This window comes from Thunnus albacares, chromosome 7 (assembly GCF_914725855.1).
Source record: "Thunnus albacares chromosome 7, fThuAlb1.1, whole genome shotgun sequence".
In the NCBI taxonomy this organism is placed as follows: Eukaryota; Metazoa; Chordata; class Actinopteri; order Scombriformes; family Scombridae; genus Thunnus; species Thunnus albacares.
This window is the reverse complement of record NC_058112.1, coordinates 9,765,335-9,790,263: the sequence shown is the minus strand read 5'-3', so window position 1 is coordinate 9,790,263 and position 24,929 is coordinate 9,765,335. Positions and strand designations below refer to the sequence as shown.

Below are 24,929 nucleotides of genomic sequence, written 5' to 3'. Positions count from 1 at the left end.
GACAAGCATGATCTGTTCAAAAGTAGCACAAAATTTGTTCCCTCACTGTCAGCTATGAAGTGCGGAAGGTTTTTCGGAGAGGTTTTTCCACTAACTTGTTTAACTTGTCACCTCTGGTTCTCCAGTGTGACAGCGACCAGTCGTAGTGCTGGACGGACTGTTGGGGGGGGTGGGGGGGTGGGAAATGTGCCTATATTTTCTGCAGTGAGTGTGTTCATTCACAGCATTCCCCCTGTGATCGATGCTGGTGCTCACCCGAGTCTCAACCCTCATAACTAAGTATTAAAATAAAAAAAGAAGCAAAAGCACAAAACTTTCCTGTCTGTAAGATCTGAATGTATACCCAGATTTTTGTGTCTTTTCATCCCCTCCCCAAAGTTTTGAGAATCTACGCACTTTACAGTCTTATAAAGTGTAAAACAAGATTAAACATTATTTATGTGGATCTAGCTTGTTTCGTAATGTTATTTTAACAGTTTCCATCAAAGCAAGTTAAAACACTTCTCGTCACTTTGTTGACGCTACTTTCACAAAGTCTTTTTTTGGTTCCTCGTTTTGCTTCTCCTGATACGACCATTTTCACTATGAGTCACCCCAGACATGCATGTAAAAATAGACAAAGTTAGTAGCTGCCATTTGTCAGAAGTGGTTGAAACTCTGGAGACCTAGGTGATAAATGACACCCTTAAATATGATGCCTATAGCTAGTCTGAAAAACAAAAATACCATCAAAGAGTAATGTCATAATGGAACAAAGACTAATTGTAAACAGGAAGGATTTTTCTATTCATACACACCGTGTTCACTCACCCAACTAAAGGTCAGCATGCTGTGACTCCAGTTTGTCATCACCAACAAATTAAAATTGTTATATTTTCTGATACTTATTTAGTGTGTTATGTATGAATGAGACAAGTATGTAACAGATTTAGAAAACATTTATTTTCACGAAAGAAAAAAAGAAAAAAAAAAGAAATCAGACCAAACAAGAATATCAAATTCCTCTTCACTACAAAAAATCCATAAGTGTTCTGCAAGTTACATTTCCTCATTTCTGTGAGGAACGCTCCTTGTACGGCGTTAGTCAGCATAATTTGGATTGGTCATAAAGAATGCACCACATGTTGTGATGGCGTTAACGTAATACTCAAGAGAACAAGTGGAAGAGTAAAAAGGAGTGATGTCAGAAAAAGCAAACTGACAAAAAGTCGGGAGTCCTTAGAAAGTTTCGAGGTGTTGCTCGTCTTTACGCGTGGCAGAGGTTTTGATTTTATAAGAAAGAGGGAATTGGGGTGTTAGCCAGTCTTTGCATGTGTCTGTCTCAACTTTTGGGTTGTCGCAGCAGACCACGGATCCTGCGGACCAGAGCCTGGATGAAGGTGTACCTGGAGCGGACTTGGCTGTACAAGCCTTCCACCTCCAACAGCTTCCTCTGCAGAGCCTCCCCGAAACCTGCGGCCATGTCGCTCTTCAGCTGCACGCACATACGAAGAGGAGACAAAAAAAAGAAGGATCAGGAATACTGTTTACATGTATCATATTTATTGTCAAAGCAATAAAGTGTGCAACATGCTCATGCAGCTAGTTGCCGGTTTACAGCCATTTCTTACCAGGTCTAGGTCTTGCTGACTGACTCGGGACAGACCGAGTCCACGACTTGCACTCGACTGCAAACCACCAAATGAGTCTGAAGAAAATAAATATATAAATATAAATAAACATGATTACAATCAAGCTGAATTCACTCAAATCCACATCCAGGGAACAGAAAGGATAGTTGTGCAGGTTAACTGCTGGCTTTGTCAGGTCTCATTCATTTCTTTTCAACTCTGGCTCAAATGTACATTTATCTCAAACAACATGTCTCACCGTCTGTGAGGCGTGATCTATATAAACTGGCTCCAGGCAACAGGGAGTCCTTGGGGTCAGTGGGGGTACAGTGCAACAGGTAGTACTCCAGGTGGCGCCACAACACAAATAAACAGGTCTCGATAACATCTGAAGAAGAGGCAGGTCAAGGTGTTTCACAGCAGCTCATTTCAGAGAACTCCATAAGACAAACTAGTGAGGGACAAGGTGCGAGTTGAGTTTTAATTCTGTTATGCTGAAAACGGGTTAAAATTAATATCATTTAGTCTAACAGTGTTTGTCGTTTGACTACAACTGTGCTGAAGGATACAGGAGCACAGGGCCAGCAGCTTGGCTCTGTTGTTGATCAGCTGGACCAGTCGTCTCTTGGCCAGCAAGCTCCTCTGGACTGATGAGATTTTCTCCACCCCTCCTGGGCCTGACACCAAGCCTTGGCACAACTACAGAGAAGATGTCTGTGGTTAGAACTGAGGACAAAGCATATTGGAGCCAATAAGGTGCTTAAAATAAAGCATGGATTTTTTTTTCTTCGTCATCTAACTTGTAAAATCTGCAAATAAATAGAAACAGTAAGCGTATCTAAGGTAACAAATATCTCCAATTGAGTTTGTTCAGTGTGTACAGCAGTGTGGTGAGTGTGAGACTAAGTGAATTAGTGTGATGGTCGATCATTACCTCCTTGAGCTCCTCAGGAGGCAGCTGATCCAGGCTCTGCAGCTTGCCCAGGCTCTGTCTGTGACTCTGGTGGAACCGGAAGAAATCAGCAGCGCTGTTCTTCAGCAGGTATAGGACCAGGCCCAGACTGGGGGCCCGGGAGTAAGCCATCGACGGCAGGGTGGATAAGAGATCTAAAAAAAAAAAAAAAAAAAAGAGCCACAGGGTTCAGTCTCATACATGTGGAAAGTGAATAAGCTAAAGGGCCTCATGAGATTCTGGTTTTCTAAATTGACATATCAGATTTCAGACACTGAAAAGGATTGAATTTACAAATGATGGAAACTACTACCATAAAAAAGTAGACAATTTAGTTTATGTACATTGACAAGTTTGATTCCCTTTCCCTCTTCTTGGCTACGGGCAGAATATTACTGACCTGCACGGCCTCCATCCCTGCCAGCTGGCTCACTGCCAGACGGGCTGAAGAGGCAGATGCTGAACTGGGCCTGGGTTGAGCTCTGCAGCAGCAACGTTTGGCAGTACTCCATGATGTTAGCACACACCTGGGGACAGAGGACAACACTGCTCAGGTCACCGACTTTGGAGAACTGATGAATAATCATGAATGTGGAGATAAGACTCCACACATGTTTCAACGCCATCTTCCCACTGTTGTTTGTACTGCTGGGATACCTGAAAGGTATACTTGATGACTTCTTAATGCTTAAAGGGAAGTTACTGAGAATAAACTTCAAGGAAACCAAGCCGTCATTACCCCCCCCTCACCCATGTATCTCTTATTACTCCATTTAAAAGAACGCGTTTCCTCAAACCTGTTGCATGGCCACCTCCATCTCCTCTCGTTGCTCTGCTGAGTCTCCGGGTGCAGCAATCTCAGCCTGCTTTAGCAACCTCTCCCGCTCACTCCCTGCCAGACGACCTAGCAGGGACAGACATAGACGCTAAAAAAAACAAAAGAACACATATTAGCAGGGATAGGAAAGCTGGCAGGAGAATGGATGAAAAAAAGTTGTAAGCAAGATCATCCAAAAGACAAAAAAAACTCATATGTATATATTCTATGTGATGAAAACAGCAGCAATCTAACCTGGAATCTGTTGATGTGACCCTGGAACTCCATAAGAGCAGCACTGTTCACCTCCCCGCCCATCTCAAGGGCACCTGAGAAACAAAGCGGCACATGATCAACATCGCTGACTCATTTCAGACATGTGAATATGTGGTTTGCAGAGGGTAGATAGCAAAGTGAATAAAAAGAGTCACTTTCCGGTTGATGTGATTGGTTATTTTTATACCTGGCAGAGCTGTCTTACTAATGATGCCAGTAAGCAAAGAGAGCTCCTGCAGAGCTCCCTTACTGAGCTCCTGACAGCGCAACAGGGACTGAATGGTGTCTGCATGGACTATCAGCCACTGAAGGACCTACACACACACACACACACAGAGAGACAGGGTTATACGATAGTTAGAATGTAAGTTTACAGTTAAAAAAACATACATAGAAAATGCAATGCAAATTCAAGTTGTCCAAGATATGCTAATGCCTACTATACACTACAAGACTTTGAAAATACTTTTAAAAGAATAAAGTTTGACACACTCTCACATCGAAAGACAATGTGTCATAAGTCACTGAGTTTTCAGTCACAGACTATAAGCTTTTGCAAAAAGGATCTTGCAGGGTCACTATTTGCAAGACTACAACTAGATTCCTTTTGAGATTATTTCCCATCCTGCTCCTGGTGGAAATAAACCCTCCTGTTGTCTTCCCGTCGAACATGCAACTTTTGTCCTCCCGGGTCAATTTTGACTCGGGAGGACAAATGTTCACAGTTGCTGTAAATTTTAATAAAACACCCCAAGTTCAATGAATGTTGTGATCATTACTTTTACTTGCAAAGTGTGCGTGGTATGGAACCATCCATGTGATTTTTAGGCAATTAGTTGAAAGAAATCCATATTTCTGATATAAAAACATTTGAAAACGGGTCAAATTTGACCCGAGGACAACAAGAAGAAAAACTGTTGAACAATGGAGCAGAAACTAAAGCAGCTTTTGGTGCCCTTGTGTGTGCAGTGGTTTGTTCCGAAAAACCAGCCAAGAAGATAATGTACATTAGTTAATGCATTTGGTTGTAACTGAACAACTGTGAAGAGAAACAACAGACACTACATGTTGAATGTTCCTGTTATCAACTCATTTTCATTTAACAACAAATTTAAATTTTGAAAAGTCGTCCTATGATTGTATTTTTACAACATTAAAAAAGCTACGCAGTTTATGCAGCTGCCCACAGAAACCATCTTCAAGCATTAACTATCTGGAGCACTTTCAACTGCAGGATGTTGGAGCATTTCTGTTTGGAAACCCTGTAAACTGCATGAAATACAGTAGAAGCAGCAGCAGCCTGAGTAATAATACAAAGGCAGAAAGTCACGTTTTTAACTTCTCCAACTGGCCTGTAAATACACTGCAGACACATCAACTTGCAAAACTACCTTTTCTGGATGCATAAATGTAAATATGACTTATAAAAAAGGGAAGCTAAAGGACAACGAGAATGCTGAGCTTTCAAGTTTCATTAGGAGTCATTAATAACACCGTCAAGCACATCATGTTTAATTAGGAAACTAGTTTAAAAACACGCACACAAAGGGCAACCATTTACTGCATACTGCTGTTAGAATCTGAGTACAATTAACTGATAATTAGCCTGATCAGCCACCATCAGTAATCAATATAAACACATAGCATTAGGCTGTAAAACACTGATCAATCCAATAACTAACAGCAGTCAATGTCAGACAACCTTATCATACTTAAGCAGTTACCTGGTGACAAAATGTTAACATATATACATATTTGCAGTTTGGAAAATATTATTCCAAACTCAAGAAATATGACATATTAACAATAACGTGTCCTCAAAAACAATAACTCTAGAAACACAAGATAAAAGGCGTCATATGACGACAGTCGTCAATTCAGCATCAATATAATCCTTAAAAATAAACTGTATTTGCTTACAAACTTTACATTTTGGATTTTGTCGCCTCAACTTGCCTCTATTGGTTAGGTGCACTATTTAAGTGGGAGAAGACGGTGGGAATGAGAAATGAACTGTTTCAAAAATTAAAGATTTTTCACTAAAATAAGTGCTGCTTGGTGAATTAACGCTGAAGTAAACACGGTCTCATGCCACTGTTAAATCACTGTCTATCATGTGTTTTTTAGGCTGCCACAGTAACTACTTGATTTACTGCTTCCTGTTTGGTGCTGGAGAGAGCGCACCTGGTTGTTGACACTGTTCACATCATCGAACTTCACTACTTGCATCAGCCAAGACTAAAGACTTACGATAATATCAAAAATGTTTGATTTTATCGGAACGTCAAGATGAGAAAAAGACTGACTTAAGACAGCTGCTAATGAGTTTTATGGCCACCCTACACCAAACAATCGAGATGACGGAAGCTCACCACAACTCTAGCAAAACTCTCATGATTTTATTCCAACAATGGAAATTTGTCTGCAACAGTGAAATCATTTAAAAAGTCACTTGGTGTAAGGATAGCATAAGACCAAGTCCTGCTTCACCTGCATCATCAACCTCAGCAAGTGGAAACTAAGCTAGAAGAAGCCAAAACTGCACTTAATGGTGTAATGGACTCATTAATAACATACTGACTTTTATGATTTTCACAGCAGAGTTAACAAAAAAAATATCCAGAGAAGAACTGTGATACAGTATCTGTGCTTACCTGTGCTGCCCCCTGCTGGTGATTCATAGTGGTAGAGGTCAGGATCACCTGAAAGAGCCTCAGGGTTGGTAAAAGAATCTGCCTGTAGCGGTCCATAGGGCTGGGGATGAAGCCAGATGGGTCCCTCATCACCCTGTAGACCACGAGGGTACAGGAATGAAGTGAAAATGGATATTTGAAATTCTCCTTGAGGAACAAGATGCTGATCAACTTGTTCAAAATGTCCATACTTTTCTATCTGCTTCTAATTGTGTTGCTTTAGTGAGGAATTATCATCACAACATATAGTTCATTCTTTACACCAATCAATTGAGAAGTCAGGTCTGAGTGTAAGAAATGTACAGATGCTTTCTCCTTCCCTTTCCACACCCATACCTGTGTGCATCGCTGTCAGGCACCATGTCGAACACCTGACACTCTATCAGCTGTGCCACCAGGCCACAGCGCAGCAGCTCCACGGCTCCCTGGCCCGTCTTAGCCACACGAGTCAGCAGAGCCTGAAAACACACAGCAGAGCTTGTTCCTTCATAATCCTGTACTCACAGAGGCTTTAGACAGAGACTACTGGTCTTATGGGGATTTTGGAGTTAGTATTTTAAAGAGTCCTTAAAGTGAGCAGCAGTTCACGTCTTCTCACCATCTTGCTCTCGTAGATGTAGAGTGGTTTGAGGAGGGGCGGCTGAGGTGTGAGCAGGCTCTGCAGGGCGGTGTCATCCTGTCTCAGGCTCTCCACTAATGACCGCAGGTAGCCACTGTTGCAGACGTACACCAGCCACTGATTCTGACGGTCTATGGACAGGATTCGGTCCAGCACTGCCAGGGCTAGCATCTGACGGACAGGGAGATGAGAAAATGATGTCAAAGTAGGCAAAGGGTGTAGAAAGACTCTTGCCAGGTAGTCAGTAAAATAGAGCAGTGTTTGTCTCAGCTATTTAGACTGAATTCTCTCATATGTATTAAGCCTTGTATGTATTTTCCAGTGACAACATGTTAACTTCATGTTAGTGGGAGACTGTGCTAAGGACTGTGTGGTTTGGCTCTTACCCTGCTAATTTCATGGCCGTCGCAGGCATCCCTGCACACCACCTCCATGAGAGCCTTGCCGTAGCTCTCGATGATGGCGAGGTTCTCTCTCTGCAGCTTGGAGAAACCATCTTCAGGAGCTGTGAGACGCTCCCACATTGCCTTCCCAGCTGGAGGGACGGAAAAAGAGAGAGAGAAAGATTTTCTCAGAAGACAAAATCTGGACAGTGTCCCTTTGAAATAACACGAGTGGACTCATGTAAAATATGTCCTACAGCGGTCTGACAACTTATGAGAGAAAATACCACCGAATATAAATTACAACACAGTTGAAATTTAAATAAACTCTGCGTATTTGCCATACTTTGTCTTTTAAGGTTTCTGTGTGGTACCTGTCTGTAGAGTGTCTGGTTCGTCAGGTTTCTGGGCGATTTGAAGGTAGTACAGCAGGGAGCCATACAGGTGAGCACGCAGACGCTGGTATCCACCTCCTTTAGGTGCAAAGGACAATATTATAAATCGCACCAATATTTATCCTAACTAACCTGTGACCAATAGTGTAGCCTGAATGGTCAGACATGGATAAAACATGTGTTCTGTATCCCATGTGAAAATATGACTTTCTGAGTTATCACTAACCAGTACAAAGGATGAAGTCCAGCAGCTTGCGGAGGATCAGGTGTAGGGCGGAATTGGCGATGGAGGCAAAGCCAGAGGATGCTTCTAATCCCACCCCTTGCTGCTGCTCAGACAGCACTGATTGGCTGAGGTGGGCGGTCAGAGTGAAGACTGCTCCAGCAACAATGGGCATCAGTTCTCCTGCTGCATCCTCAGATAATACCTAGACAACACATGGTAACATTAACATTTAGTTGTTAAAGCAACCAATAGATTTTAGGTATTAGCAGTGTCAACTCTTGCAGAAACTCACCAGCGATTTGTCATGTTTTGTAATGTAATGAATGCTGAATAAAAGCCATTACATCCTTAATGATGTTTCCTATTATGACTATGGGGTAGTTTTTCCATAAACAACTTCATCCAAAAAAAACAGTGAAAATGCAATAATTCCAACCTCCATGTGACAAACATCCTCACTGACCTTATCGTGCAGGTCTAGCAGCAGGTCTCTGATGATGAGCTGTCTGTCATCAGCAGGTATGAGATCAGCAGGGCAGGCAGTCAGAAGCGTCTCCACCAGGCTCCTCCAGGACTGCAGCGCATGTCGCTTTGCACTCAGACTCCGACGAACGCGGTTACGTTCCACCACCTGCTGCAGGATCGAATTCACCTCCTAGGAGAATACACCCACCATGAGACAACAATAAAAAAAAAAATTGCATGTTGGCTCCTCTTTGGTTATTCCTGGCCCACACATAAAAAAAAAACGTGTTGCTCAAGTTACAACACACAAAATAAGTCCCATTATTTTGATCTCACTCACCTCCATTAACAGGGGTCTCTGTCCAATGGCTGCCATTCCTTGCAGCGCATTCACCTCAGCAACCAGCACTCTATGGAGCAACTGTGAGGAAAATTAAAACGTAATATGACATCAGACTACGGATCAGCGGCAGATCGAACACTAACAAAAAACATGAAACAATACAATAGAGAATGAGGAGATCACATGTTCGACCTACAAACTCACCTTAACATTGCACACAGTGTGTCCTTGCTCGTTGACATGTTCGCAGTTGGAGATCACCTGCTCTATCTGAGTGCGCTCGAAGAAGTCCAGCTGCAGCAGCTCAGGCATATCCTGACTGAACTCGATGGCATCCAGCACACTCAGCAACTTCCTGCGCACTGATGGCATTAAACAAGGACTTGATGAGAGTCAAAACAAATGTGGTATAAATCTAAAGAAACAAGGTCCTTAATAACCAGGCTGTATTTAGTTTGTAATATTCAACTGAAATGTGTACAAAAGGATTAACAAACCTTTAGAAACTGTGTCAAAGTGGAGGAAACCACTGACTGATCTGGTCTCTTCCTCCATTCCTGATTCCCCATCAGCTAAGAAGAAAAGGTTAGGTTAATGCATTGAGTAGCTTTGTTGTGCAATCGTGGTGATTGTGAGTTTGAGTGTGCATGTAAGGATGTTGGCAGACTTTGACAAATGACTTTTAAAGTTCTTTTAAATTACTATTAAGAGTAACATCTCATACAAATTTCTGTAAAACCAATACACGTGAAAAATAAAATGCCAATTGTCATTAAAAAGACCATGAAATAATTTCAACAAAGGAAATATTACATACTCATCCACTGAAAAGAGTAACTATTAATGCCTTATATTTGGAGAATCAAACTCCTCTCCCCTTAGAAGACAAACACCCGTGGTAACACATCCCATACCTGTATGCTGAGTGTGTGGCTGGTCATCCAGCAGAAGGCTGACGAGGCGTTGTGTATGTGAACGCTGGCGGTTCAGCGAGGTCACCCTCAGCTCGATTGCAGCCGTTTTCATGAGCCAAGACATCTGTGAGAGGGCAGCAATCTGGTTACCTGAGGGGAGCAGAAAATAGAATCAAGGACATGAGAGGAAAAGATCATTTACTGTTATTGTATTTTCAACAATTTATACATTCACATTTCAACAGTGACATACATCCAGTCAACAAGGACAAAAGTTTGTACACGCTTTTTCATTCCCTTGCATGAGAAAGTGTCCAAATTTTTAAATGGTACTGTAGCTTTGTAAAATTAAATCATTATTTATGCCATTTCCTGGCTTTGTGTTTTATATTTAGATTTCAAGGACACACATTTTCCATTCATTATTTCCTTAAGCCAGGAAACCAGTTATTTCTGCTCTTGTTATTCCATATTTTAGGACCAAAGGGATCAAGAGTGACCCTGTACTCACTGGGCAGGATGAAGGGTAAGTGCTGCAGGTGAGAGAACAGGAAGTCCTGGCTGGTCCTCAAATAGCGCATGGTGGGTCCAGATGTGTCTGAGCAGGCACACAGCTGGTAGATCACCTGAAAGCGAGATGAATCATCATACAGAGCACACACTAGTTCCAATTACATATTCATACAACAAGGCCTAAAATGCAAAAATAAAGATGCTACTGAGACTGATCTACATGTCAAAGTGTTTCATATCTGGGCATTCAGAGTAGAGAATGAAGCAGACCTGGTAGCAGAGCTCAGCGAGATGTGGGGCCTGCTGTGTGAGTACAGGTCCTGATCGCTTCTCAGTGCCTCTCTGCAGCAGACTCAGGATGGCGTGCAGGCAGCTCCGTGGACATCCCAACACACCTGTAACAAACATCATGAGGTCAACTAAGTGATAACCCTATGGTCTCTCTGCTACCTGAAACCCCCCCAAAATGATGCTAAAATCACAACAGCTACCAGAATCAGCATGTGAGAGGCTGTGGTTGTGGTCTAACCTGGGTCCTGGAGGTTGGTTGAGGACACGGGCTTCTTGACTTCGTAGCCCAGGAGATACAGAGCCAGATTGGGCGTCTTCAGCTCCAAAGAGGTGATGAGAAGGTTCAAGATATGGATCTGGGTTTCGTGTCGTATTCTTGCCACCTTCTTTTGTGGGTCTGAGTCTGGAAATTTAAGAAGAAGGTGGGTTCTAGTGTGATAGTTTTAATAACAATAAGACATCAATAAGACTTGATGAGGAACGTGTCTCTCACCATCTCCTTTCTCTGTTCCTTCCTCTGCCTCTTCGTTGTCCAGACACTCCACGAAGCCTGCCATCAGCTTGTCACTTACAGTCTGAGGGACGGAGACAAAAAAGCTCTTAACTTCAAAAACATCAAAAGTAAGAATAAGTTTAATTCTAATTTTATCCGCATTGAAAGGTCTATATCAAAAGTGGAATGATAAGTAAAATATGTAAATAATAATAAATAAAACTACTGTACAATATGTTTTTTTTTTTACTGGTTATCATTTTGTAAAATATCCTGTAGGCTTCAGACTTGTACCTGGTCATGTGTGAAATCTCCCACCAGTCTAATCTGAATGTTGGGGTAGTTGGCGATACGACGCAGGATCTTGGCACTCTGGAAGGCAGCCTCTGGGTTGGAGCTGCTGTGATACAGATACCTGCCAAGGGAAAACATAACTTAGTTACACTCATTCTGCCTTTTAAGGAGTATAATTACTTGATACATGACGTACAATGCCTCCTGGTGAGATCTGACATTTAAAACTTTACTAACTAGTAAAAAATCACAACCACAGGGTCAATATCACAGCTTGTAGCACCACCTGGATGCTCTTACCTAGCAATATTGACGATGTGATCAGCCCTGCGGGTTTGAGGACTGACACCCTGTAGGAGCTGTTCTAGTGGTGAAACCAGCAGGGAGGCCTGGCTCTCTCTGAGGAGATCCATGAACACCACCTCCTTCTGCAGAGCCAAGTCCAGTAGGCACAGGCAGTGCATCACCGCCGACTCCAAGTGCTTCTTACCTGTAGGGGAGAAGTAATGTAGCATATCGTCAGAATAAACAACTACACCCACAAGCAATCTAGCCCTCTTTCTCTGACAGCAGCTGCGTATGTTCTCTCACCAGGGAAGGGCGCATAAGTGTCCAGCTGGCGCACACCCTCCTCCAGCAGGCTGAGGCAGAGCGCCAGCATGGGCGAGTCATTGAGCAGATGGAACATGATGCTGTGCCCGGGGGGCTTGTGGGCCTGGACCTGCTCTCCCTGCAGCTCCACCATCTCCTGGACAAAGTCTGACGGCTGCGGCTCATAGTCTCGAAGTAGCTTGTGGAACACTTCCAGGGCGGAGTCAGCTACCTCCCACTGAGAGAAAGGAAAAGAAAAGAACAGATATATGTGAAGGTCAAAAGAGCATACATGCATATTGCAGTTCAGTTACATGTCGTCACCTCGTGAAGGCACCGGGAGAGCGCTACACTGCACTTTACCTTCTCAGCCGGACGACGATACGCTCTCGTGGGGAAGGCGAGGAACACAGAGTCACGCAAGAAGTTCAGGTAGGGTTGAAAGCCCGGCACACGTAGCCCTGCACCCAAATTAACAGGCAGACTGCTCTCCACCAACGTGCTGATCAAATGACAGAAGCCTCGTGTCAGAGGGTACTCCTCGCAGCTCGACTCGATCTCATTCAGCTCCACCTGAGAGCCCAGAAAACAAGTCAGAACGTTTGCCAGCTGAGTGTGCGGCCTCCTTTATATCGCATTATATGACAGGTTTCAGTGGATTTTTATTGATGATGAGAACCATCACATAAAACAAAATAAATCATCTATGATGCGGCTCAGCATCAGAGACCCAATTACAAAGTGCTAATTTTACCACAACATAACATTTAAAAGACATCAACTCACACACTTCTTGTCTGCATTATATTCTATTACAACACATTTGAATCTTGAATTTTTCTTATATTCATTTTAATTTAGGACATCAGTCAAATGTTGTCTTTTTGCAAAACAAATTAAAAATGATCTTGGCAGTCCCATGTGGTCTAATTTTTTAGACCACAATGAACCTTCTTTTTTGCCTTTCTTTAAGTTGAGAGTGAAAAACTGCCTTTCAGACTGAGTTGAGTGGTGAGAATCCAGCATCATATTCACTCAAGACAAAAAAAATACTCACCTCAATTCCAGCTGCCTGCCTCTGTCCCGGGGCTCGCACCGTCTGAAGGATCTGTGATAAAAGAACATGGAGTTACAAAACTTTAGAAAATCTGCCGCAAAAATATGTCTAACAGCACACGATGCAAAACTCTCACAACGGTAAGAATCAAATGTTTTAGACAAGGATGAGAGAAGGGTTGATAATTAGTTTCTTTTCAGCACTCCATTTATACACATATACACATATACAACTTCAGACTAGATCCTCAGCATTTTAGAGAAGTCCGTTATTCATATGACAAATGCTAAAAGGCCAACCTGTGTGTACTCTAGTGACTGCCAGAGAGACGCAGCGATCTCTGGTGACTTCCCAAAGGCTGCCAGGCAGAGCAGAAGCTCAGCCTTCAGGACGGGCGGAACGCTGCACTGTAGCAACCCCAACATCACTACGACTGGGGTCCACTGGGGATGCTCGCACAATGCCAGTCGAGCATTTTCACTCTGGAAAAACACACACACAGCACATCAACAGTTAGATTAAGAATTTCCTAAAACAGTCTCAGCCACCTGAATATAAATAACTTTTCCTAGAAGTGTGGAAAACATCAACATAAAAGTAATATGGAGACAAAAACACATATCTTTGTGACATACCCATGTAATGATGGCAGTGAGTAACTGCAAAAATGATGTGAGTCCTTCCAGCTCTCGTTGGGTGATGCCTCTAAGTGGTGGGTGGCGGTATTGTGCTGCATCTGGATTTGGAAGATCTCTTCGCAAGTTCTCATGGTAGAGCATAAGGGAGTGAAAAAAGTGTTCCCAGGACACTGGGCTGCCTGATACTCCCTGGATGTTGTCACCTGCATAAATGTGCACCAAGTTAGTTGGTATTTATTTGGATATACATTAAACTAAAGCAATAGGCTTTTTCAATCTGATGTTCATATCACCTAAATTTGAAATTAAAGTGACACATTGACCATGAAACTACAGTCTTAGGATTTGATATGAAGTCTGTGCCTCAGTCCTTTCATAGTAACTATTGAATAAAACCACAAAAATAGTAGAAACTATAATAGAAGAAATGCTCATCCAGGATTATCACAAATCTAATCAATTACTCCCAGCTGCACATTCAAACGTTCATTGGTTTCAGATATCAGTCTGCAAAAATGTACATTTTTCTTCAATCCCAGAAAAAGTTAGGGCAACGCTCTGATCTTACTGTGTGTGGCTCCATTGGTTTTAAGCAGGCTGAAGCAGTAGTGGGCACACTGAGGACCGTTGGCGAGACCTTTTAACATACGGAGATAGGAGATATAGAGGGTGGAGGGCAGAAGGTCTCCCATCTGACGCACAAACTTGGACAAAACCACCTGCAGCCAAAGCACAGGAAAGAAAAAAAAAATCAACATTAAGTAACATTTTGATACCCTTTACAACTACTTTCTGTGTCAGCACAGTCAGACTTTTGCTGGGACAAGGAGAACACTGCTCCTACCTGTTTATGTGGAGGCCTTTGCAGTGCCATTCCCAGATAGGATCCCTGCAGGGAGGTGTGTTGGAGTGACTCTGTGGGACACCAGAACTCCAGACCCAGCTCCAACCCAAATGGGTCCTTACTGTAAAACTCTCCGATCTGGAAAAAAACAAAAAAGGTACCAACATTGTGACTAACAACTTAAACCTAAGTTTTTACTCCTCAAAATTTTTGAGAAATATTTTTTTTTTTTGTTCTTAAATGTCTACTAACTGCACTTGCACATCCCCACATGCCTTTCAGAGAAGTAGTGAGAGTAAGAAGAAGCAGCTTATTCTATTCCTGCATTTAGTACATCCAATCTCTATATCACTTTGAAGGTAACATCATCAGTTCACTAATTATGTATGCAAAAAGGTGATGTTAGATATGTGTGTGTAAAGAAGACTGACAAGGGTCATGAGGTGCTCTAAATCCTTGCGCAATGGCGTTGGAATCTCACTGTCCATCTGTACGGACATGTGCACCAGACGGGCGTCCTCATCCGCACGGTTACGTAGATGCTTCACCTATAAAAAAATAAAAAAAAGCACATACATGTAAATTAAATATTTAAGTAGGAAGAAAATTCTGACAAGGGGGCGTTACAACATTATAGCCATACAAATACATCCTTTACTTTGGTAAAAACATTGTAAATACCATCACTCACCTTCATTGGCATTAATGCAAGGAAGTCGGTGATGAGTGAATGAAGGCGGCGGATGAAAAACTCTTCCTGGGCAAAACTCTCACATCCCAGAATGCCTTCCTTCATAAATAAGAAGACGTCTCCCAGTAGAGCCTGGTCAGCCAGATTCTCGTCGACCTCAGTGAACTCATGCAGGGCTGCACAGCACACACATGGAAACATGCTACATTTAAATGGCTAATATTTTCACATTTCTTCAAAAAAGGTTTTCCTCAAATGGTTAGATGACATATTCAACGCACATCCAAGAAATAGGAGCCTTACCTGAGCCCTGTGGTAGTTGGGAAAGGACCCTGAGAGACAGAGCCCAGGCCAGTCGACACACAGCCTGCAGACCCGGAAGCTTCCACTGTTTGACATCCATCAGACGACTGTGCACTGCAGACACATACTGCTTCTCTGTCAGCAGGGGCAGCGCCTGCAGCAGATCTAGAGAAACACAACACACAAGTTCTTAGTTTTTAGTGGATTTAAGTGACTTCAATAAAAGTTCAACTTGAAGACATAACAGGTGTTTTCACCTTCTCTATCTTCAGTCCCCTGCTCTATGAAGCTGACATCCAAGCAGTAGAGCAGCGCCATGACCAGAGCCATGTTCACACTGTCCAATGAGCCATCAGCTTGAGCTGTCACCGTCTCCAGGTGGTCAATGAGAGCGAGAGTGTCATCTTCAGTCAAAGGTGATTGGCAGGTCCATGAAAACAGACTGTCTGCCAGGGCCTGTCGGCATTCTTTGATGAGGTCAGAAACCTGAGGAAGAATGGAAGTTACATATAGATTAGTCAGTTAATCGATTAGTTGCCGACTATTGAATTAATCGCAAACTCATTTGATAATCAATTTGGTGTCATTTTTTAAGAAAACAATGTCTAAATTCTCTGATTCCAGCTTCGCAAATGTGAATATTTTCTAGTTTATTTAGTTTTCTATGATAGTAAACTGAATATCTTTGGGTTGTGGACTGTTGGATGGGACAAAAGAAGACATTTGAGGAAGCCCCCTTGTGCTTTGGGTAACGGTGATCGAGATTTTTCACTATTTTCTGACATTTTATACACCAAACAATCGATTTAAATCAAGAAAATAATCGACAGATTAATCAATAATGAAAATAATCATTAGTTGCAGCCCTAGTTAAATGTTGTCAATATTCCTCTCTTTATGTTCCTCCACCTCATGATGTTTCTAATTCAGTTACAACCACAAAGCTACTGGCTTTGCAGTCGTCCAGTATGATTGATAATGAATATAATGGGAAGATGATTATGTTTGTGTTAAACTAATGCAAAAAATTTGCTCGCACCTCCTTCCTGTGCTTTTCATTGCCCAGGCCCCGCTCCTTCTGCAGCCGTTCAAACTCACGAGTCACATTAATCTCTGACACCAAGGTTAGGATGCGTTTGGTCAGACCCTGGCTCATCAGTTCATCTGTAAAACGTGTTGTCAAAGCCACCAGCTCTCCACTAAGTGAGAAAACAAACAACAGTACAGGTAAGCAGAAATTATATGTGAGTAAAATAAAAAAGGAAAATAACATACTTTTGGTGTGGAGCTTTTAAGCTTTCCGTCATTGTAAATATTAAAAGCAGCATGAGGAGACAGCATTGTTACCTCAGATCCAGGGTGAAGGTCTTGCCATGGCGTGACTGGATTAGCGTACGCAGAGAGTTGGCCACACAAAGCCTCCCATCCCAGTAGAGGAGCACAGCCACTAGTCCTCGTGTCAGACCTGGAAAATGGGGCTGCTGGTGTTCACCTGGAGAAAGATGAGGATATTCAGAGAGTCAGTTGTGAGAAATTATCAGCCATCTGTACTTCTCAAAGTCATGCAATGCTTCGCCTCCTAATCAAAAACAAAATAGCAATTATATACAAAGGAGTGCTGTATCTATTAAACAAAATACATCGCCACATTTTCTGCATAATTTTCTTCATAAATTTGAAAGACAACACTACCAGACTTGTATGTTATGTCTTTTTCTTATGTCCACTTTACCTGCCAACAGAAGTTCCAAAGCTGCCAGCTCTCCAATATCAAACAGATCACTGAGGATGAAGGCCTCTGAGAGAAGCTGCTCTGGAAGGAGACGTGACCCCTGCTGACCTTGGATGGCGATACCTTCTGTGCTGGCTTTACGCACCTTCTCTCTCTGCTCTGCACTCTTAGGCTAAAAATTATGATAAGATCAGATGTTCTTGACTTTAAACTCTCAGACACAGCGTATGCCAAAAACATTAGTCCCATCTGCTCCAAGGTTGTTGCAGGCTACACAGGAAGAATGGAAATTTAACATTCAATTATGTGCAACATCTCACCGGGTTCTTAAAGAGTGACAGAAAGTGCGGTTTGTGTTTCTTCAGCTGCAGGTCGAGGAGGTGGACACTCTCTGGTTGCCTCCTCAACACAGCCCCGTCCACTGTCTCCCACAGCTCCTTCAGCGGCCCCCACAGACTGGCTCCTACATGAATACATAAGCTCTCAAAGGTCTCATCTCATCACACATGCACACGACTGATCTCTAGCACTCCTCTTGTGCTACTTTCTTAAAACCATACTTGGCATTGTCATCTCTTACCTTGTGCATCATGTGTATCCCATATAAAGTATGGTGCATAACATAGCTGTAAAGTTCTATTTGCTGAATCCTGCCCTCATAAGTGGACTCAATTCTGGCAATAAATGTAAGCTAATAATCATTGATCAATCATTGTGAAGATAGTTGTGTTGTGTGTAATTACATTGAGAGCCACCAAATTCCTGGTATGTGTAAACATACTTGGCCAATAAAGATGATTCTGGTCAATAATCCTGTTCTATAATCCAAAGTAGTTGTCTCTGACAGGACTGATTTTGGGAAATTACTTTTTCATATCGTTGACATTGTGAACCTATTTCATTACCAGTACATATGTGGTCCTCATGTATAAATCATGTGGCCATGAGATTGTCAGCAATGGACAAGTACCAATTAACTTGTCTTAATAATAAATTACATAATTGTAAGTATTTCTTTACCTTTTATGTTTGTTATTATAGTTTTAGGTTTGTTATTCAGTTACACTTAATAATTACTGTCTAGCCAACGTTACCATTAAGCAGCAACAATAAGGTCTGTACAAATAAATCTGTGCAGCAAGTAAACAACTGACACTGACAGGTGTTCAGCAGGCTCAGCTGGTGGCTAATTTAACACTGACTTTAATAATTTTTACAAGAACCTGTCAGTTCAAGTTGGGCAGTTGGGCGTGACACAACAAAACAAACATGCCGCACATGCAAAATATTTCTTCTAACAAGTCAGTTCGTTTCAGTTTTGTTTCCAAATAAAGTAAACTCGTCTGCCGACCCATTTAACGAATGTTGGAGAGTTTCAGAAAAGTCACGTTTCCCCGTATAGCATGATTTTAACGTGAAAACAAGTTAGGTGTAAACGTGTTTGTCTACTAACTTAAGTTTAAACCAACTAACCTAACCTGGCGTTAAACTGCAGGCTAGGCTACGTTAGCCTAGCAGCCTTGAGTGATCTCTCACCATGTGGTCTAAACATTGGACACACGACTAAAGTGACACTTAAAAACGAACATTTATATTATGTATGTATGTAAAACAGCACTCAATAGCTGTGGCTGGAAATGAACGCAATTAAGTTACTTAATGAAAGAAATATGGTTCATACCCGAATTTACCGCCATCTGCGCCGCCATGATACACTCTGAAAATCGGACAGAAGCGTCTGGTGTTGTGCCGGTCTGAAATTTAAAACTATCACGTTTTCATAAGCATAGCTTGGTCACATTTGCTGAACAAAAAATCTCCACTTCTAATTTGATGTGTATACTGAGTAAACAAGTAAACTACATCTTTTTAAACACTGCTGCAATTCTGTATAATCTCTTCAGGCAAGGTCCTCGGACCCCTCGGATGGGAATTGTAGTCCTCCAGTAGAGTAGTCTAAAAGTCATTTATGTGGACTTCTTGTATATTTAATTTTTATTTGCTATCGTACAAATTCCCTTCTCTTTAAAATATTATTTTCTATGAAGCTTTGATAAAGTAATTTTTGTGTTTCGCTGTGACACATTAGTGAACCACATGTGGAACAAATATTTGTTCCGCCCTGATTTTGACCCGTACTATTTTGACGTAACACCAACATGTCCACACCGTGTTGATTTGACAGCTGCGGAGCGGTGACCGCTGAGAATAAAATCTATTGTACATGACTTAAAAAAAAGCACCGCTGGCGTAAATGTTGTGTCGCATTAAAGTGGGTTAGGGGGCATTTGATCATCAACAATGGCGCGGGTTGTCAAAGTGTTTCGGACTCTGCGGAATCACTGGAAGAAGTCCACGTTTGCTGCGTGCGTCCTGTCTTACGGCGGGTATTGGCTGTACGGTAAACACTGGTGAGTAAATTATATCTAAGTTATAGTGTTTTCACGGTCTGGATAGTGCACACAGGCCTGTTCATGTGTCTTATATTTTGTGTGTTTTTAGTGACAATGTTCTGCGGAGAGAGGCTTGTCTTGAGGCCAGGGTAAGACATCACGTATTACTGATGATTAACTATAATCTGTCATCCAGCAGCATCACATAAACCAAAGTCTTTCTCAAGTGTTTATAAATCTCATCATCATCATCTCTGTTAGGAGTATGGGCGTCAACAGATAGCGCCACAGGAGCGGCTGAGGAAAGCCACTGTGATCTTGAACCCTGCTGCTTGTAGTGGGTAAGAAGACTTAAAGCCCTTTAACTGACACTTTAGTTTGGGTTTTGTCCCCCTCAGAATAACTCCCCGTCTCAATCTCCCACAGGAAAGCCAACCAGCTGTTTGAAAAGAATGCTGCTCCCATTTTACACCTGGCTGGTGTGGAGATTACGATAGTCAAGGTATTATTTGTTGTTTGATCGTAGACTAAATACATCAGTGCTGTTAGGTTCTCCAGTAGAGATCACCCAATGTGACATAATGTTTATATTGTTTGTTCCTCTACAGACTGATTATGAAGGTCAGGCAAAAAAACTGATGGATGTTATGGAACAGACAGACATGCTGATCGTGGCCGGAGGGGATGGCACCTTGCAGGAAGTCATCACCGGTTTACTGCGAAGGCCAGATGAAGTAAGTGTTATACAGTATATGTGTTGATCCGTTATCATGATCTCGTCGTCTATTTATTGCCTTTATACAGTTTAGTTTTTGGTTAACTGGCTGCTAAATGAGACGAGGAGAGATTGATCAATTTCACTGATGGACGTTTTATGACTACAGGACACATTCAGTAATATACCAATTGGATTCATTCCACTGGGATCTAACAATTCCCTGAGTCCAGGTCTTCATCTCCTCAGTGACAACAAGGTCAAGTGAGTATCTCGTCGAAATCACTCTGAAAAAAATCCTGATTGTTCTGATCACGCAATCCTATACATGTGATGATAAACTTTGTATTTGAATAGAGCTGAAATTTACTCTTTTAACTGTTCATTAGAAAATTAATCACCAACTATTTTGATAATCATATAATTGTTTTCCAATCATTTTTCAAGCAGAAAAATTGGCTGATTTATATCATTGTAAATCGAATATCTTTGGATTTTTGACTTGGTCAGAAAAATCCAAACATTTAAAAACGTCACCTTGAGCTCTGGAAAACTACGATGGGAATTTTTCACAGTTTTATGACTTTTAATAAGCTAAACAATTTATAGATGACTCAAGGAAATATTTGTAAGATAAAACAGTGAATTTAATAGCTGTAGCCCAATATAGGATGTTGCTCCCTGAGTAAATATACAATATGGGGTTTCCTCATAAGTAACTTCAACTTGTCTTTCCACTTCATAAAATTTCCAGAGACATTACATCAGCAACACTGTCCATCCTGAAGGGAGAAACGGTGCCGCTGGATGTGCTACAAATCAAAGTGAGAAACTGGTTCTGTTTGTCTTATCTTAGTGTTTGTCTTGAATGCAGATGTTTGTTTATGTCAGTATTTGTTTTCAGGATAAATTAAGAAATAATTAAAGAAATTTGCTTTGAAATGAATTCACTATGTGTAATTTGAAATGTCAGTGAAATTATCATGAAAGAATCGTATTTTGTTTATATGTGTGTTTCTAGGGGGAGAAAGAGCAGCCAGTCTTTGCTCTGACGGGACTGCGTTGGGGTGCTTTTAGAGATGTGGCTGCAACAATCAGCAAGTAAGATCACACAATTAGTCCCTCAAATTATAAACCATGACATGATCCCCCATACAAAATAAAATTTCCATTGATATTTCCACATAGATATTGGTACCTTGGACCACTGAAAACAAGTGCAGCTCATTGGTTTAGCACTCTACGGGTAAGAGTTATATTTTTTTATCTAAACTTATTTGGGTCACTGAATATCTGATGTATATGGGTGTAATTTGGGGTCAAGTTTATAAAGATCAACACAAAATGTATGCTATCATCAGCTTTAGCAAAATATGTTGTTATCTCATTGAATCAGCAGTCTACAAAATATTGTAGATGTCATCAGATTATTCTTCCTGTTTACTTGTCACTTGTGGCTGTAATAATTCTGTGTTGACAGATAAGATCAGATGAGATACACTTTATTGTCCCCTCAGGGGAATTTTTCTCAGGCTGTAATGCAGCTTTACTGCATCACAAAACATTTATCTCCCAAGCATATTTACTCACATGCAGTACATACATACATACCAACAAAAACAAACAAACAAAGACAATAAGACCAATGACATCAATAAAAACCGATACAGCTTGTAAAACCAGGAAAATAATATTGCACCAGTATGGCACATTGTAGGAGAATATTTCACCTTCAACATATGACCAACAATGATGTACCGTTGTAAAATCTCTCAGGAGTGGCCCTTGGTCCGGGAAGTCTCAATGACCTACCTGCCTCCCAGCCTTCGGCCCCTTGACCTGCCCCCTCAGAAGCCCCTCAGGCCCAACCTGCTCTACCGCATTGGCCGCAGACTGAAGAACTACTGGTACCCACCTGTTGAAGGTATAGTGTACATGATTGTGTCGATTCTCAAATCTTAACAATTAAAGATTATGAGTTCCACAGTCATGTTTTTATTGTGTGTGTTTGTGTGTTTATTCAGAGCCTCCAAAAGTGGAAGAGCCAGAGAAGTGGGAAGAGCAGCAGCTGTCTACATTAGAGCTGTTTATTCAAACGCAAAACAAAAACCCTGTTGAGATGGTCAGTCTAAAAGTGCATTTTAATAAGACACCAAATACCTAACTGTTCCTTCAAAATCTAATTTATGTAATTTTTTTCCTATTTATTTGAACTTACAGCGCATAAATGACTCCCTGATGATCTGTGCAGAGCCGGACGACTTCACTGTGGGCGAGTTCATCACTGTTGGGTCAGTAGTTTGTCATTAGTCTACTGCACTGCAATCAATTCTATTGAGGTGATACATATGACATGGAAGTTCATACGAAGTGTTCATGCAAAAGTAAAACAAAGTCAATGTTTTTCATTACAGAAAGAAAAAAGAAGAAGACCCGAGTTTATTCACTAAAAACTCCACAAAACTGGAAGTCAGTGCTTGCCAGCTGCATCTGCCAGAGGTCAGAAGTTCTTTTAAAGGACCAGTGTGTAGGATTTAGTGGCATCTAGTGGTGAGGTTGCAGATTGCAACCAATTGAATACCCCTCCCCTCCCCCTCCCCTTCCAAGCATGTAAGAGAACCTAGGGTGGCCACGAAAAATGCAAAAGGCCCTCTCTAGAGCCAGTGTTTGGTTTGTCCGTTGGGCTACTGTACAAACATGGCGGTGCAACATGGTGGCCTCTGTGGAAGAGGACCCGCTCCCTGTGTAGATATAAAGGGCTCATTCTAAGGTAACGAAAACACAACAATTCTTATTTTCAGGTGATTATACACTAATGAAAACATACTTGTGAATATTATATTCCAAATCTGCCAAGTCCATTCTGCTAGATGCCACTAAATTCTACACACTGCACCTTTAAGTGACTTGGTCCTAATTGACTGTCTCGTCAAAGCAAATCAAACCTATTTCTGGATTGTGCTCATGTTAGTCAGTACATGCTGAAGCTTGGTGTATTTTGTCTTGACATTCAACTTTGTGTCCCTCTCATCCCTTCAGGGTACCGGTGGCTTCTACAACATCGACAACGAAGAATACGAGGCCATGCCTGTAGAGGTACGGCTGTTGCCACGGAAACTACGCTTCTTCATCAATACAGAGCGCAGAGAGGAGCTCCTCTCACAGACGCAGTGAGGAGAAAAACATAACAACGGAAAGGAGACAAAAACAGTAGGACAAAAACTGACTTGATAGAAACACAAAAGCAACGGACCAGATGCCAAGATACTCTGATCTCATTTTGAAAACAGATGTGTCCATTTTCCAGCAGTTTTAAACAATCATGAAATGCTGATGTCTGTTTTACTACATGTAAACACTGATTAAACATTCAGTTATTTATTTTTAACAATTATGAAAAGTATTACATTACATGCTGTTGAATATAAAAGGACCAAGGCTTTGTTTTTCTACTGTCTTACAAAAGGACTTTATGTTTACTGAATGGCTTTCTATTGCCGTCACATTTCAACTTGGTCAATAAAAAGATGTACGTCCAATTCATCACACAGTGTTTTCATACCAGTGTGACACTTACCGAACAGGGGTACAGGCATGGATGTGAGGGGGTGAAGTAGACATTGAAGCCTCTGTCAAGCCTGTGTTAGGAAATGAGAAGAGACTGTAGTTCTGTCTGAGATGATCCACAAGGAGAAAGGAGCAGGCAGAATGATGGACATGTTGTCATGGAGAAGGGAGGGACTGTCAGCCATTGGCCGCCAAACACAAGGTGCAGTCTGAGGTATAGCATAATGCAAGTGGTGGAATGTTACAAATGACATTTGTGTACATTTTTGAGAGATACTTGTACATTTTACTTTACTACATTTATTTGACAGCTTTAGTAACTAGTTACTTTTGGGTTAAGATTATATTTCTTCTTTCCTTCATCAGTAATCATCTCAAGATAAACCCAAGTTTATCTTGTGAGCTAGAGGGTCCAAAGAGGTTGGGAACCACAGGTCTGAAATATGTGACTGTATATATTTTATAGCCCAATTGATACTGGATTATTGAGGCCGATACCAATACTTCTTTTAGGGGAGGTTTATCTGATGATATATTGGCTTATAGTATTTTTTATGTAAACACATAACATAAATAAACTCGATATGGTATCAGATTTTTACTTATTTTTTAAAATTATGACTAAGATACTAAGTGGGACCTTTTTATAGTGTGAAAGTCATTTGTCAGTGCTCTCTGGTGGATGAACTATGTAAACGTGACACTGTTTCTGGATTACCTGAAACCTAGTTTGGCATTTGTGTACTGCAGATTCTTGTTGGCCTACATTTACAGCAATACTGATATATCTGCCATAAGCTGGTATCAACTGATACCAATACATTGATGTACTGGCATCTGAATAACTAGCTCTGCCTTGTCCAGATTATTGGGTTAGTTGTTTTGTGTTACTTTGAGATGTATCTTGGAAAGCAATGAAAGTAGTGATACTAGTATGTAGTTCATTATATGAGAGTTTGTTGAAAAATAGAGCAACCAGACAGACATGGGTCAGTGGTTGGGACATAAAAACGGGACCAAAGTCTAAGTTTCAGGTCTTTACTAGTAGGAGGAGAGAAGAGAGGGAACATGATTCTGAGTCAGCAGGGCAGGAAGGAGTAACACAGGACATGGT

General features: G+C 41.5%; 2 protein-coding genes across 2 annotated transcripts; one reads left to right on the top strand and one right to left on the bottom strand.

Annotated features, from left to right (window-relative positions):
* Positions 1–920: 920 nt before the first annotated feature.
* Positions 921–19,006, bottom strand: nup205 (nucleoporin 205). Its single transcript, XM_044355744.1, has 42 exons — positions 18,822–19,006; positions 17,461–17,603; positions 17,141–17,312; positions 16,756–16,900; positions 16,448–16,607; positions 15,666–15,894; positions 15,409–15,573; positions 15,106–15,281; positions 14,846–14,962; positions 14,415–14,552; positions 14,139–14,289; positions 13,568–13,773; positions 13,232–13,414; positions 12,933–12,983; positions 12,239–12,448; positions 11,876–12,113; positions 11,585–11,774; positions 11,285–11,405; positions 10,991–11,072; positions 10,736–10,900; positions 10,477–10,601; positions 10,205–10,319; positions 9,694–9,843; positions 9,277–9,351; positions 8,984–9,141; positions 8,777–8,857; positions 8,435–8,626; positions 7,972–8,173; positions 7,725–7,823; positions 7,354–7,502; positions 6,947–7,138; positions 6,685–6,806; positions 6,310–6,442; positions 3,843–3,969; positions 3,635–3,708; positions 3,360–3,488; positions 2,963–3,089; positions 2,545–2,717; positions 2,180–2,309; positions 1,870–1,998; positions 1,611–1,687; positions 921–1,474 (listed from the first exon to the last, which is right to left on the bottom strand). The coding sequence occupies exons 1-42, from the start codon at positions 18,847–18,849 to the stop codon at positions 1,322–1,324; spliced, it is 5,982 nt and encodes a 1,993-aa protein (XP_044211679.1). The 5' UTR covers positions 18,850–19,006; the 3' UTR covers positions 921–1,321.
* A 270-nt stretch (positions 19,007–19,276) lies between these two features.
* Positions 19,277–23,791, top strand: agk (acylglycerol kinase). Its single transcript, XM_044355758.1, has 14 exons — positions 19,277–19,551; positions 19,643–19,682; positions 19,795–19,874; positions 19,960–20,035; positions 20,142–20,267; positions 20,418–20,512; positions 21,003–21,072; positions 21,270–21,349; positions 21,437–21,494; positions 22,025–22,172; positions 22,273–22,370; positions 22,469–22,539; positions 22,663–22,747; positions 23,288–23,791. Exons 1-14 carry the CDS (start codon positions 19,442–19,444, stop codon positions 23,420–23,422), a joined length of 1,272 nt encoding a protein of 423 aa, XP_044211693.1. The 5' UTR covers positions 19,277–19,441; the 3' UTR covers positions 23,423–23,791.
* The last annotated feature ends 1,138 nt before the right edge of the window (positions 23,792–24,929 follow it).